The 12,108-nt window shown below is 38.1% G+C and overlaps 1 protein-coding gene across 2 annotated transcripts in view; it reads left to right on the top strand.

Annotated features, from left to right (window-relative positions):
• RTF2 (replication termination factor 2) overlaps positions 1-12,108 on the top strand; it is a 59,233-nt gene that overhangs the window by 8,112 nt on the left and 39,013 nt on the right. For both annotated transcript variants that reach the window (XM_032782573.2, XM_075072254.1), the window contains one exon: positions 438-516. In XM_032782573.2, coding sequence (XP_032638464.1) covers positions 438-516 — 79 coding nt within the window. The remainder of the gene's footprint in view (positions 1-437; positions 517-12,108) is intronic.

The following is a 12,108-nucleotide window of genomic DNA, read 5'->3' as shown; positions in this document are numbered from 1 at the left end:
TCTGGGGAACCTACATGGATCAGGAGAAAAGTATACTGAGGCCTTGTAAGAATTCATTAATTTTTGAGAGATTGTAGTAAACTCATTAGTATTCACTGAAATAGTATAAAAATAAACTGAATTAGACTAGTCAGAATAAATTAACAAAGTACTGTATGTAGCATAATTCAGAATGCTTGATTTTGTATTGTTTGTTTAGTTAGTAATTATAATGAGTCTCACTATCATTAATGCAAATTAGCTATGTCATACTTGTGTTTCTCTTGATTAGCCACAAGGAGGTGTACAAAAAGCTAATAGGTAAATTACTTGCTGCCATCTGCAGTTTTGGTTTAATTTATTTATTACTCATGTATAAAATAAAATGTCTGTTACTGGTAAGCTAAATTTTCTGAGATGTTAGAATCAAATTACTTTGGTTTTATTTTTTTCCCAAGGTTTTGTTTTTTGCGGAATTGTGGCTGTGTGTTCTCTGAACGTGCTCTTAAAGAAATTAAAACAGAAGTTTGTCACCGGGTAAGTTTAATCTTTAAATAGGAATAAATGTGGCCATAGTTTGAGTGTACACATAAATATACAGGCACTCTGTGCCAGACACAAATGCTTCTTCGCACAAAAATTTGAACAAATGAACATACAAATTGAGGTTGGATCTGCAAAACTCAAAGATTTCACTTTTCTAGTAGCCTGAAAATAAAAATTTTATATCCTTTTAACTGAATTGAGTGCAATAGTTCCTTTGTGATTGTTTTGAAAAATGCACAGCTTAAAAACCCTTATTCTTAAAGTTAGTTTGGTTTTGTAACAGCTGTTCTTCAAAATCAAATGTTTTGTTCATTTTATTATTTTCCCCAGACACTGTAGTATTTTAATTTCAGTTCAAGAAAAGGTTGTTTTTTATATTTGCTGAATACTTGCCATTTGTTGTTTTTGTTTTAAAAAAATCTTTTGACTCATTTGTAACATTAAAATATTAGATAACTTTTTTCCAGATTTTTAAATAGTTAAATAATCTCAATACTTACAGTAAAAGACAAATTACTTTGAATTATTCTCCTTGGAAAACTAGTACAGCAATCTCACCAGATGAAAAAGTAAAACTATATGTATAATTACGTTACTGTGTATGATTTTAACATTGTAAAACAATCTTATGTGTTGATACATAAATACTTAAACACTCATGTGAATTCTTGATGAAAGTCAAGGTGCAGATGGTTTCCTTTCTTTTCTTTATATTTTTCTGGAAGCAATGATATGAATGCGCAAGAGAATTATTTACTCTATTTTTGCTTCTGTTATTTGACTTGTTCTTGAAGACATTAGTGTGCTCAAAAAAGAATATTTTCTTTATTTTAGGGTATTCTGTTGATAATTTTGTTTGTTGGTGTTCTTCATTGCTAGAAGTGTGACGCTGTGTACAAAGGGCTAATGCAAAAACTGGAAACCTCGAGTAGGAGTAGAGAGGTTATTTTACCTTGTTATTAGGCACTGGTGCAACTGCTTCTGGAATATTGTATCCAGTTCTGGTATCCACAATTCAAAAAAGATGTTGAATTATTGGAGAGGGTTCAGAGAAGAGCCATGAGAATAATTAAAGGATTAGAAAACATGACTTTTGGTGATAGACTCAAGGAGCTCAATCTATTTAGTTTAACAAAGAGAATGTTAAGGGGTGACATTTTATATGTACCTACATGTAGAACAAGTATTTAATAATAGGCTCGTCATTTCTAACAGAAAAAGATATAACACAATCTAGTGGCTGGAAATTGTAGCTAAACAAATTCAGACGGGAAATAAGGTGTAAATATTTAATGGTGAGAGTAATTAACCATTGAAGCAACTTACCAAGTGTTGTGGTGGATTCTCACTGACCATTTTAAAATCAGGATTGGATGTTTTTCTAAAAGAAATGCTCTAGCTATTATTTCGGGGAAGGTCTGTGTATGGCCTGTGTTATACAGGAGGTCAAAATGGATGATCACAATGGTCCCTTCTGGCACTGGAATCTATGAATTGCACCGGCTGCTAGAAAAAACTGAAACATCATATATGCCAGCTTTTCTTGATTAAAATTAGTATTCATTCTGCACCATAGGTATACAGAGTTCATGTATAATAGATCTAGCAGATTTGTTTTGGTGGTATTTCTCCTGGAGTATTTAAGAGAATAGGACTCATGCTCTGTGGACCGCTGGAATGAAGACTGAGCTGCTGCATTTGTCTTTAATTAGTAACAGCATGATGGTTACATGACATTGTCTTGGTTCCGCAGATGTTGACGCTCTGGTGCAGCGATGTTCACTGATTTGTCCAAAAGTCATACAAGGTCTGAATATAGTGGAGAATTTTAGTGGTCTCCTTACAGGCTCATGCTCCTTGAATGCTTGTGTAAAGTATATTCACAAATAACTGCTGCTAACATTTCAATACTGCTTTCAGTATAATTGTGTTTGTAGTAGGTCCAAAGCAAGTTTTAACTCCTCTGCCAGTTCAATTTTAACTGATTCAATACTATTTTAGAGTTAATTTGGCAGAACTGGGGCTAGAATCCTGACTCCCAATCCTGTACTTTTTCCTGAGGGGGGCAGAGGAGGGGTGGGGTACAAACTTCCTCTGCACTGTGCTGGGGGCACAAGGGCAGGATGGGAGGGAGGTGGGAGTTCCTAGCTCACATCCACCAATAATAACAATAAAAAATAGACTGTAAAGGTAGGTATTTAGATGCCAAAGTTCTAGGGGATCTTACCTTTCGGTTCCGGCCTGGCGTTCGGCCTCAAACAATTCAGGGCGGGACCTGGGTCCATTGTAACACAGTAGAACTGGGACTGGCTTTCCAGCTGGCTGTCATCAGGGTCCTGAGTCACAAAAAAGGGCCAGTTCCTCTCCAGCATCCTCCTGCTCATTTCCCTATGGGTCTAGCCAGTCATCCTCAGTAGGGGGAGAGGGCCAGCACCAGGCTCCAAATACTGCCTGGAATGGCTGCTACTATATTTTTGTAGAATCCTGTCCAGTTCATCCAAAACTGGACAGATCACATTGTCCCCTACCAGATTCTCATTTTATCTCGTTTCACTGTGTTTTTCTTCTGAGCTGCTTGAGATTTTTTCCAGCACTAGTTGGCATCCTGCTCGTGCCCTTGTGAACATCTACTTTTCACACAAGCTTTATTTCTGTGGCTGACCACAATAGCTTCCTGAAACAATGCTTCTTCCCAGATAGTGATGCAATCCAAGGTCTCAGCATGGCTCCAAGCAGCTGCGTGAGATATGTTGTGCAGCCTCTGGAGCGTTAGTGTGCTTGTATCACCAGACTAATGATATACTGGCATCCAGAAACAAATGGGTAAAAATCTGACTCTGCCACCTTCTAAAGGAACCTGTATAGTAGTGTGACTCTTAAAAATATGTATATATACAGTTGACTTAAGTACATCAGAAGACTCTGATTCTTAACACAAGTTTTCAGTGGACTCATTCTAGGGCTTGTCTACACTAGGAGAGATTGGCTGGTATAGTTTTACTAGTATAGCTATACCAGCAAAACGCTGTAGTGTGGATGCACTGATATCAGTATAAAAGTGATTTTACCAGTGTAGTTTATGCTAGTTCGGGAAATCAAATTAAATATACTAGTGGAACTGTATGTACAGTAGGATTTTTACAGACATAGCTTTGTTGGTTTAAAAACAAAAATCCCACCCCTAACTGACATAGTAAAATCTTTAAGGTTAGACCAGGCCCTATGTTTTGGTCTGCACTCCATTTGATATGTGGTTAAGACGGAAGAACTTAGAGAGGAGTTAAATGTTCAGAAAAGAAAGCCCTGATCCAGTTGCCTCATGCACAGAAAGTGAGTAGAAGTTTAGTAAATAGGGCCCTTAGGGAACTGGTTTCTATGCTTTCTGGTAGTTAATGGTTTGTTTATATTGAAAGCAATAATTATCTGTATTCCCTTGGTGCACTCTTTTTCTTTGTGCAGTAGTGGATTTGAAAACTGAAGTGAATGTGAGAATATGAAGTAAAAAAGCTGTCATTGTCTATATATAGTATGTTCTATGATTAGTGATTGACTATTAGGAATATTGTTTGTTAATATCTGGTATAGGCTGTCTCTCGGAACACAAGGCCTTCTACAATATTGTACTCTGGATTTTACCAATTCCCACAGAGACGTCTTGGAAGCTACATTCTAAATAGTGGCAATGGCGACAGCTTCTGTTGTGTTAGCTGATGTATTTAAAGACATTCTGTTTTACTAACCTGTATCTTTAAAGATAAGTGAGAACATGTTCTCAGAAGAAGCAGCTTCTGATGCAATGATGATCAGCTCTAGCATGGCTCTTATGAGTACACTGATGGCAAAGTTCAATGGATTTTTTGTGTGTATAGGAGAAATGTAAGCTTAATACAGCATAACCCATAGGCCGTGTGTTTGATTATGCCCTGTTTCTTCATATCCAATATCTAATTGATTCAATCGGTGGGCAACTTTGTATTTTTTAAGTAGGAGAGGAAGGGGATAGTTAAACATAGATATTATGACTAAAGTTGATAAACTGTCTTCAGATATCATATACTCGGTTGTGCTGAATAGTTGAAACACTTTTGTTTTAGACATCTGCCTGTTTGACTAGTCATCAAAAATTAGGTTATTTTACATTAGGTTAAAATAAGTCCATTGTTGGTCAATAAGTATTTCTGTGTCCACTGTTTTATTAAAGGTGAATGTCTTAACCTGCATTTTACCCTAAAAACCTAGCTGACAATCCTGAGACCTCCTAGTTTGCATCACCCAAGAGGACACAATAGGCAGCACAAATAGTACCCATAGACCATAAATCTAGAAGTTGCATAGTCTCTCTGTTCCCAACTAATCTCAGCTGTGTAAAAGTTCATTAAAAAAAAAAAATCTATTTTGTATGTCCACTTAAATTGTGAGCCCACAGACTAATCTGGATACCTACTAATTAGCAAACAGCTAAACAAGAAGTGCTTCCCAAAGGAACTTAGAGATGCTTTCTGACATAGTGATGAAATTCAGAAAACTCATTGTCTTGGGGAAACATTGACATAGACTATGGCTTATATAATAGCCCAACATATTTTGTCTAAACTCTGCACCTTAGGTTTCATATAGGTAATCTCCGAGAGCATGCCAGCCAGTCATGCCCTGGGCTAGTTCATCAGATAGGATGTGTACACAGGAAAGAGAAACAAGTTATTTCTTCCCTGCCACCAACTTCCTCCTCCAATCTAAAATAAAAACTGTATCCATTATACAAACAAGGGGAAATCATGAGTCAGCCCTCCAAATTTCTGCACCACGCTAAATTCCCAAATATACTTATAGAAGACTCTCCTCAACCAAGAGTCTAAGGCATAGAAGAATTCGTGGAGCACTATAGCCACTCTGGGGTATCGCTGGTAGAGACACTTCCACCAAAGCACCCTTTCTCACTCCACCACATAAACCAGTTACCATGTTCATGGATAAACTGCAACAGGAAAAATAGGAAGAAAATTAGTTTCGGTTGTGAGAGAAACTGTCTGATACAACAAACTTAGAGCCCCAGAATTACTGCAAACGTATGCCACTGCCATGAAGAAGGCAAAGAAAGCTTGCCTATCCTCTACCAAGTAGACAGCAAAGTCATGTTCTGCAGGAATTTTCTGAAGCATAATTCTTTTCATAAACCTTCTACTGAGCATGGAGATACCACTTCTCTCACTTATCTCTTAAGAATTTGGTCCATTCACACAAGTAGAAATCATGGGAGTAATGATGGCACTTGGGGTCACCACCTGTGGGTCTTCCTTGATAGTGAATTTAGAGAACACATGGGAGCTCTACTAATAGAACGTAAAAATGGCCCTACTGGGTCAGACCAGTGGTCCATCTAGCCCAGTGTTTTGTTCTGATACTGGCCACTGCCAGAAGCTTAGAAGGCAATGAACAAAATAGGGCAATCCTCAGAGGATCCATACCCTTGTTGTCTGGTCCTGATATCTGGCAGTCAGAGGCCTAGACACACCCAGAGCATAGAGTTGCATCCCTGACCATCATGGTAACAGCCATTGGTGGACCTGTCATCCATGAATTTATCTAATTCTTTTTTTAATCCAGTTATAGTTTTGACTTTCACAACATCCCTGGCAGCAAGTTCCACAGGTTGACTGTGAGTTGTGTGAAGAGTACTTCCTTTTTGTTTGTTTTAAACCTGCTACCTGTTAATTTCATTGGGTGACCCCTGGTTCTTGTGTTATGTGAAGGGTTAAATAACAGTTCCTTATTCTTTGTCCATACCATTCATGATTTTACAGACCCCTATCATATCCCCCCTTGTCGACTCTTTTCCAAGCAGAATAGTCCCAGTCTTTTTAATCTCTCCTTATATGGAAACTGTTGCACACACTTAATCATTTTTGTTGCCATTCTATGAACCTTTTCCATTTCTAATGTATCTTTTTTGAATTGGGGTGACCAGAACTGCAAGCAGTGTTCAAGGTGTGGACACACCTTGGATTTATATACATTATATTTTCTGTCTTATTATCTATTCCTTTCCTAATGCTGTAGTTTTTAACATTGTTAGCTTTTTGACTGCTACTGCATGTTGAACAGATGTTTTCAGAGAACTATGCAGAATGACTCAAAGATTTCTTTCTTGATCAATAGGTTGCCCACATCTCCTTTTGTGGAGGATGTATTTCCAACCTCAGAACTACAGAAACAGTTATTCAGTGTTAGGCACCTCCTCCACCCCCATACTACTGCTTAGTGTCTAACTTCCCTTTTCTAAGCCAGCTAATCAGGAAATTAGCAAATCTATTTTCCCGACAGATTTCAGACTGAAAAACAGAAACATGTTTTTTCAAATATGAAGTTTTAAGTTATACTTGAAAATATGAATGTGCAAAAGCATAATTTACATGGGCAGAATGGGTAACTGTATCTAAACAGCAATTTGCATATTGATGCTCACACCTTGCAACATAAGTGTGTATGCTAATTTTCACATGCAGTTCACGTAACCACATTTGGAAAAGTTGTCTTGTATGATGTCTCTGAAATGCAGGTCCACAAAAACAACTTGCATATGCATGTTTGAGTCAGATTTAAGGTAACAAAAGACAGTTCAGGTTGCCTCAACTCATTTCAACGAGGTACATATTGTACCATGTTCAGAGGCTTCTGAAATCCCGAGGTAGTTGGAAGGAAGGAAGGGATGTCAATTTTTGCATTTCTTTTCAGACAAGAGTCCCCCAACGCTGAAATAACTTCATTAATTCCCGGCAAAAACCTTGCATAAAGCAAATCTCAAATATATTGCCCATCTAAATTCTTCTTCTGTAGCTGGAAACTTTTAAAGTCCTGGTTCATATTTTGTTTTGCTAACAAAACAGGAAAGAGTACACGAGGCATCCGTCATTGCGGCTTTCTTTCATTAGAGACACTGTGCAATAGTTAACATCTAAGAATTTTTTGAAGTTGTTTTTACACACGCAGTAGTTGCCTTAAAACTATTTTTCCATTCTTCACACCTGTCTCCTACTGCTTTAGGATTCAAGTCAGACCTGCCATTAAAAATGTGAAACCTGTAGAACGCCTAAGGCTACGTGTACACAACACAGTTTTTAGCGACACGACTGTGCCGCTACAGCCATACCACTAAAACACAGGCAGTGTAGCTGCTGTTTGCTGGCAGGAGAAAGCTCTACTGCTGACAAAAAAAACTTCCACCCTCAATAAGCGGTATTAGCCTGCTGACAAAACGCCGTTTACACTGGTGTTTGTTATCAGGAAAACTTTTGTCTTTTGGGGACGGGGGTGTGGTTTTCTTAACACCTCAGAACAACAAAAGTTTTGTCTTTCACTTGTCAGTGTAGACAAAGCCCAGCAGTTGGAGCATAAGAGGTGAAACACAAGTCTGTATTATTAAGAAACAGATTAATTGTATTTTTTCTCTTATACCCGAAGGATAAACCTTTTTGAGTGCTTCTGCTAAAATTTAACTCCATCTGGCCAAAGTCTGTTGGAAAATAATTAAAAACTTTATATTTGTGCTTTATGTAAAAAGAGAGTTTGAAGAATTAAGGCCTTAGGTAAAATTTTCATTAGTGACAGAGGCACTTAGAGCCTCTTAAAAGATTTAGGCTCCTAAATCATTAAGACTCTTTTGAAAATGTTACCCCTTGTCTGTATTAAAATTTGCACCAGTTTTACCAAAAGCGTGATTTACACCAATGAAAAACTAGGCACACTCAATGCAATTTAATCTGTTTTAGGTTAATTAAATTTAAATGTAATCAATTTAAGACAAATTGATATAAACCTGATTTGAATTGGATTAAGATTATCCACAATGCACTGGTTTAACTAAATCAATTTTTCACTCAATTTGTGGTTAAACCAGAACAACTCTGATTCTAGAAAAGGCCTAAATACTTATAAAGTTTTTCATTTGATTGAGCGGTATACAGAATAGTATTTTTGAAAACTGTGGAGCTGCTGTAGAAAAGGAGAAAACAAATATAATATCAGTAAGATGCCACACTTCTAAAATAGCAGTGGCTGGATATGACTTTGAGAGGAAGAAGAAAGGAACTGGGAGAACAGAAACATTTTTGGAGGGAGGAAGCACCTTTGGATAGTTGGACAACACAAAATGAGAAGGTTTCATGGTGGTGTGTTCCACAATGCTGGATCCAATAGAACAGCAGCATGATTTCCTGTCAACTTCAGAAGGAATTGTGTGATTGTAAAAAAGAGACTTTCAATTTCAATATTGGACTTTAATCTGAAATTGTTTCACCTACCAATGTTGCAAATAGCACCTCAGATTACTAAATTTGGAGTTTGAAGGAAGAAAAATTCCTGTCTCATTTCTTTGTTCGTTTGTCAGCAACTTGGACATGATCTTCACTTTTATACCAGCTGTAGCTCCGCAGACTTGAATAGAGCTATGCTGGCTGACACCAGCTCAAGAGCTAGTTCTTGGCGTATAATGGACATTTTCATTCTCTTCCTGTAGTCAGTCAGTCTTTTGTTTTTGTGTGAATGTTTCATGTAGCAACTGGAATGAAAAAACATTATAAAAAAGGAAACTATTGTGAAGCTGCAGAGATTAACAGGGTGATTTAGCAACTGGTGTAATAGATGAAATTATTTTAACTCTGTTTTTAGAAAATGTCTAGTTTTCAAATTGATAATGTCCATCTCAAAGGTGTTTAGTAAGAGCCATTAGTACAAGTTCCACTGGTAGGTAGACCTTGATATAATCAGGATCCAAAGCCATTAGGATCTATGACTTTAAAAGTGGGACCGCTGATTTTTAAACTGCTCCTTTATAGCCACCAACTATAAGGCATACAGGGCAGGCATAATGTGATCATGGTAGTTGAAGCCACATAGCGACTGTGACGCAACATTCTGAAGAAACTGTGGGTGAAGAAGTAGCCACAATGAGAGGACTGACAAGGGATTTACAGTAAACCAGGTTTGTCACTAGAGTCTAGGGTCGCCAGACAGCAAGTGTGACAAATCAGGACGGGGGTGGAGGGTAATAGGAGCCTATATAAGAAAAAGACCCAAAAATTGGGACTGTCCCTGTAAAATCAGGACATCTGATCATCCTATTAGAGACTGTGTTGCTGTTATGAGGTCATCAAGTGATTAAGATGCAGATTGCACAACCAAAAACCACACTTTTTTACAGTGTCAGATATGTTTCATGCTTCCATGGGCAGGCCATAGGGTTGCCAGCCCTCCCGGTTTTGCCAGAAGTTTCCTGGAATCCCGCCCTGTCTCCTGGAGGGTACTGAAGACAAACTGGGAGATTTTAGGTGCTGAAAGTCTGGTGGCGCAGCAAGGCTAAGGCCTGCCCTATCCCGCTCCCCAAAGTGACTGGCATGTCCCTGCTGCGGGGGGGGACACCTGCGGCGCAGGCAGCACACGAAGCCCCTTGCGTCTCCCCAGCCCCCGGAGCTGCTGCCAGACACACCAGCCGCTTCTGGGAGCGGCGTGGGACCAGGGCAGCTAGAGAGCCTGCCTTGGCCCTGCTGCTCGGGAGCCGCCCAAGGTAAATGCCTCCTGGCTGGAGCTTGCACCCCACACCCTCTTCAGCTCCCCAACCTCCTGCCCAAGGCTCAGCCTGGAGCCCCCTCCCACACTCTGAACCCCTCGTCCCCACCTCCCAGACCAGAGCCCACACCTCCTCCCACACCCCAACCCTCTGCACAAGCCCGGTGAAAGTGAGTGAGGGTGGGAGAGAGTGAGAGATGGAGGGAGGCGGGGTGGAGTAGGTGGGGCCTAAGGAAAGGGTCAGAGCAAGGGTGTTTGGGTTTGTGTGATTAGAGAGTTGGCAGCCCTAGGCCAGGCCATGTTCAAAAGTGAAACCAAGATTCTTAACTTGGTTAAACCTCTCTGAAAAACAAGTAGGGGTAGCAAAAGGAGAAGGGAGCACCTCAGGCAGGCAATCACAACTTCATCAAGCACTTGATAGGAAGACTATAATGTATAAAGTTGGCAATATTATTCAAGCATTCCTGCAGAGCAAAGACTGAACTTGAAGGGACCAAGGGGATTAATATGTATATAGGATAGGAGGGGAGAGTAGGCAGAACCTTTAACAATGTACTTCTGGTCCATTGATTTGATAAATTAGCAAAATACAAGTTTCATTATGTTCTTCAAAACCATATTTAGGATTCTATTTTTATCCTTACAATATACAACAGGCTCTCTAATTGATACCAGGGGCATCTTTTTAAATATAACATTTATCATAAGCTGTGGTAAAGTAAATGTGAATACATAGAAGGTGGTGGTTTTTCTATGCCTTCTTTTGCATTTCTTTAACATTTTATTTTGAGAATGTTTCATTTTCAACAGATTTTACTATGCTCTTACTATAGTACTATATTTGAAATAATGCCTTTTAAACATACACAAATATGCTTATCTTGGAAACACAGCTGTTGCGCATGTGCAACAACTTTCAGAAGTGTTTCAAATGCTTTTCATCCATAGAATTAGTACATCTGTGATACATTATGAAGCATACTTTGTACATAATCACATTGACGTGATAGATTGAAGTTTATTGAGTCAACAGTTTTTAAAAGGCAGTAAATGCAGATTGACATGAGACAACCCTGAACAACTTGCTGGTAAAAAACAATAATATGCATTTAATAAATTTCCATAAATATATGTTAATGCTGTTCTCAGCTCCCAGTCACATTAATGACTTGTTTTTAAATTGTTGTTGAAAACACTCAGTTAAAATATTGTTAAGGCTTTTATTTTTATGAGCTTGTGCCAAATCAGAGTTAGAGATGAAATGGTTTTCTTAAACTGCCCCATTGTGTCGACATTGGGTGACTTCTTACCCTCTCCCCAATTTTTTTATATGTAGAGTTTTGTATTAAAACTATATAAAATATAGAACCACCATTTTAAGGAAGGATCAGGCTCAACTTTGAACTTCTTGGCTTGTCCATTCTTAAATCGAACCTTAATACTATTTTAACAAGAGGTTCTTTTTATGTACATACTACAGCTGTAAACTAAGATTTTTTTTCTCTAGTTTATTCAGTTAGGGCCAGATTCTGCTATCCATACACATGTTAAGTGATTCCTTGCTACAGAAGTAAACCACTAATTTAATTAATTATGGAGAAAGATATTTCTTATTGTCAATAAGGCTGGCAGATTGGGTTGTTAACGTGCAAGCTAAACACTCAGAGTCCTTTATAGTGGCTCTAATAACAAAATGATTGTGATCGTTACATTTATTTTCTAAAACATTTGTGCAGAACAGATAAATAATAATGGTGTTTAAAGAGAAGGTTCAAAGCTAATTTTGTTATGACTGATGCACGTAACAAAATCCCTAGTTTTCAACAACGGTCTAAACAAAGTGAAAAATGCTCTAATGATGAAATTTTCTTGAGAAAAGGCATTTACTAGTTTACCCTGTGAATGTAAACCATGAAATTCATAAGAGTTATGCTGCAATGTATTTTTAAATAACTAAGTTGTATGCTGATTCTTTTTATACTGTGGATAATTATGGAGGCAGAGGCTGAATTTTTTGAGTTG

This window comes from Chelonoidis abingdonii, chromosome 14, assembly GCF_003597395.2.
Source record: "Chelonoidis abingdonii isolate Lonesome George chromosome 14, CheloAbing_2.0, whole genome shotgun sequence".
NCBI lineage: Eukaryota > Metazoa > Chordata > Testudines > Testudinidae > Chelonoidis > Chelonoidis abingdonii.
This window is presented reverse-complemented; position numbering and strand designations above follow the sequence as displayed.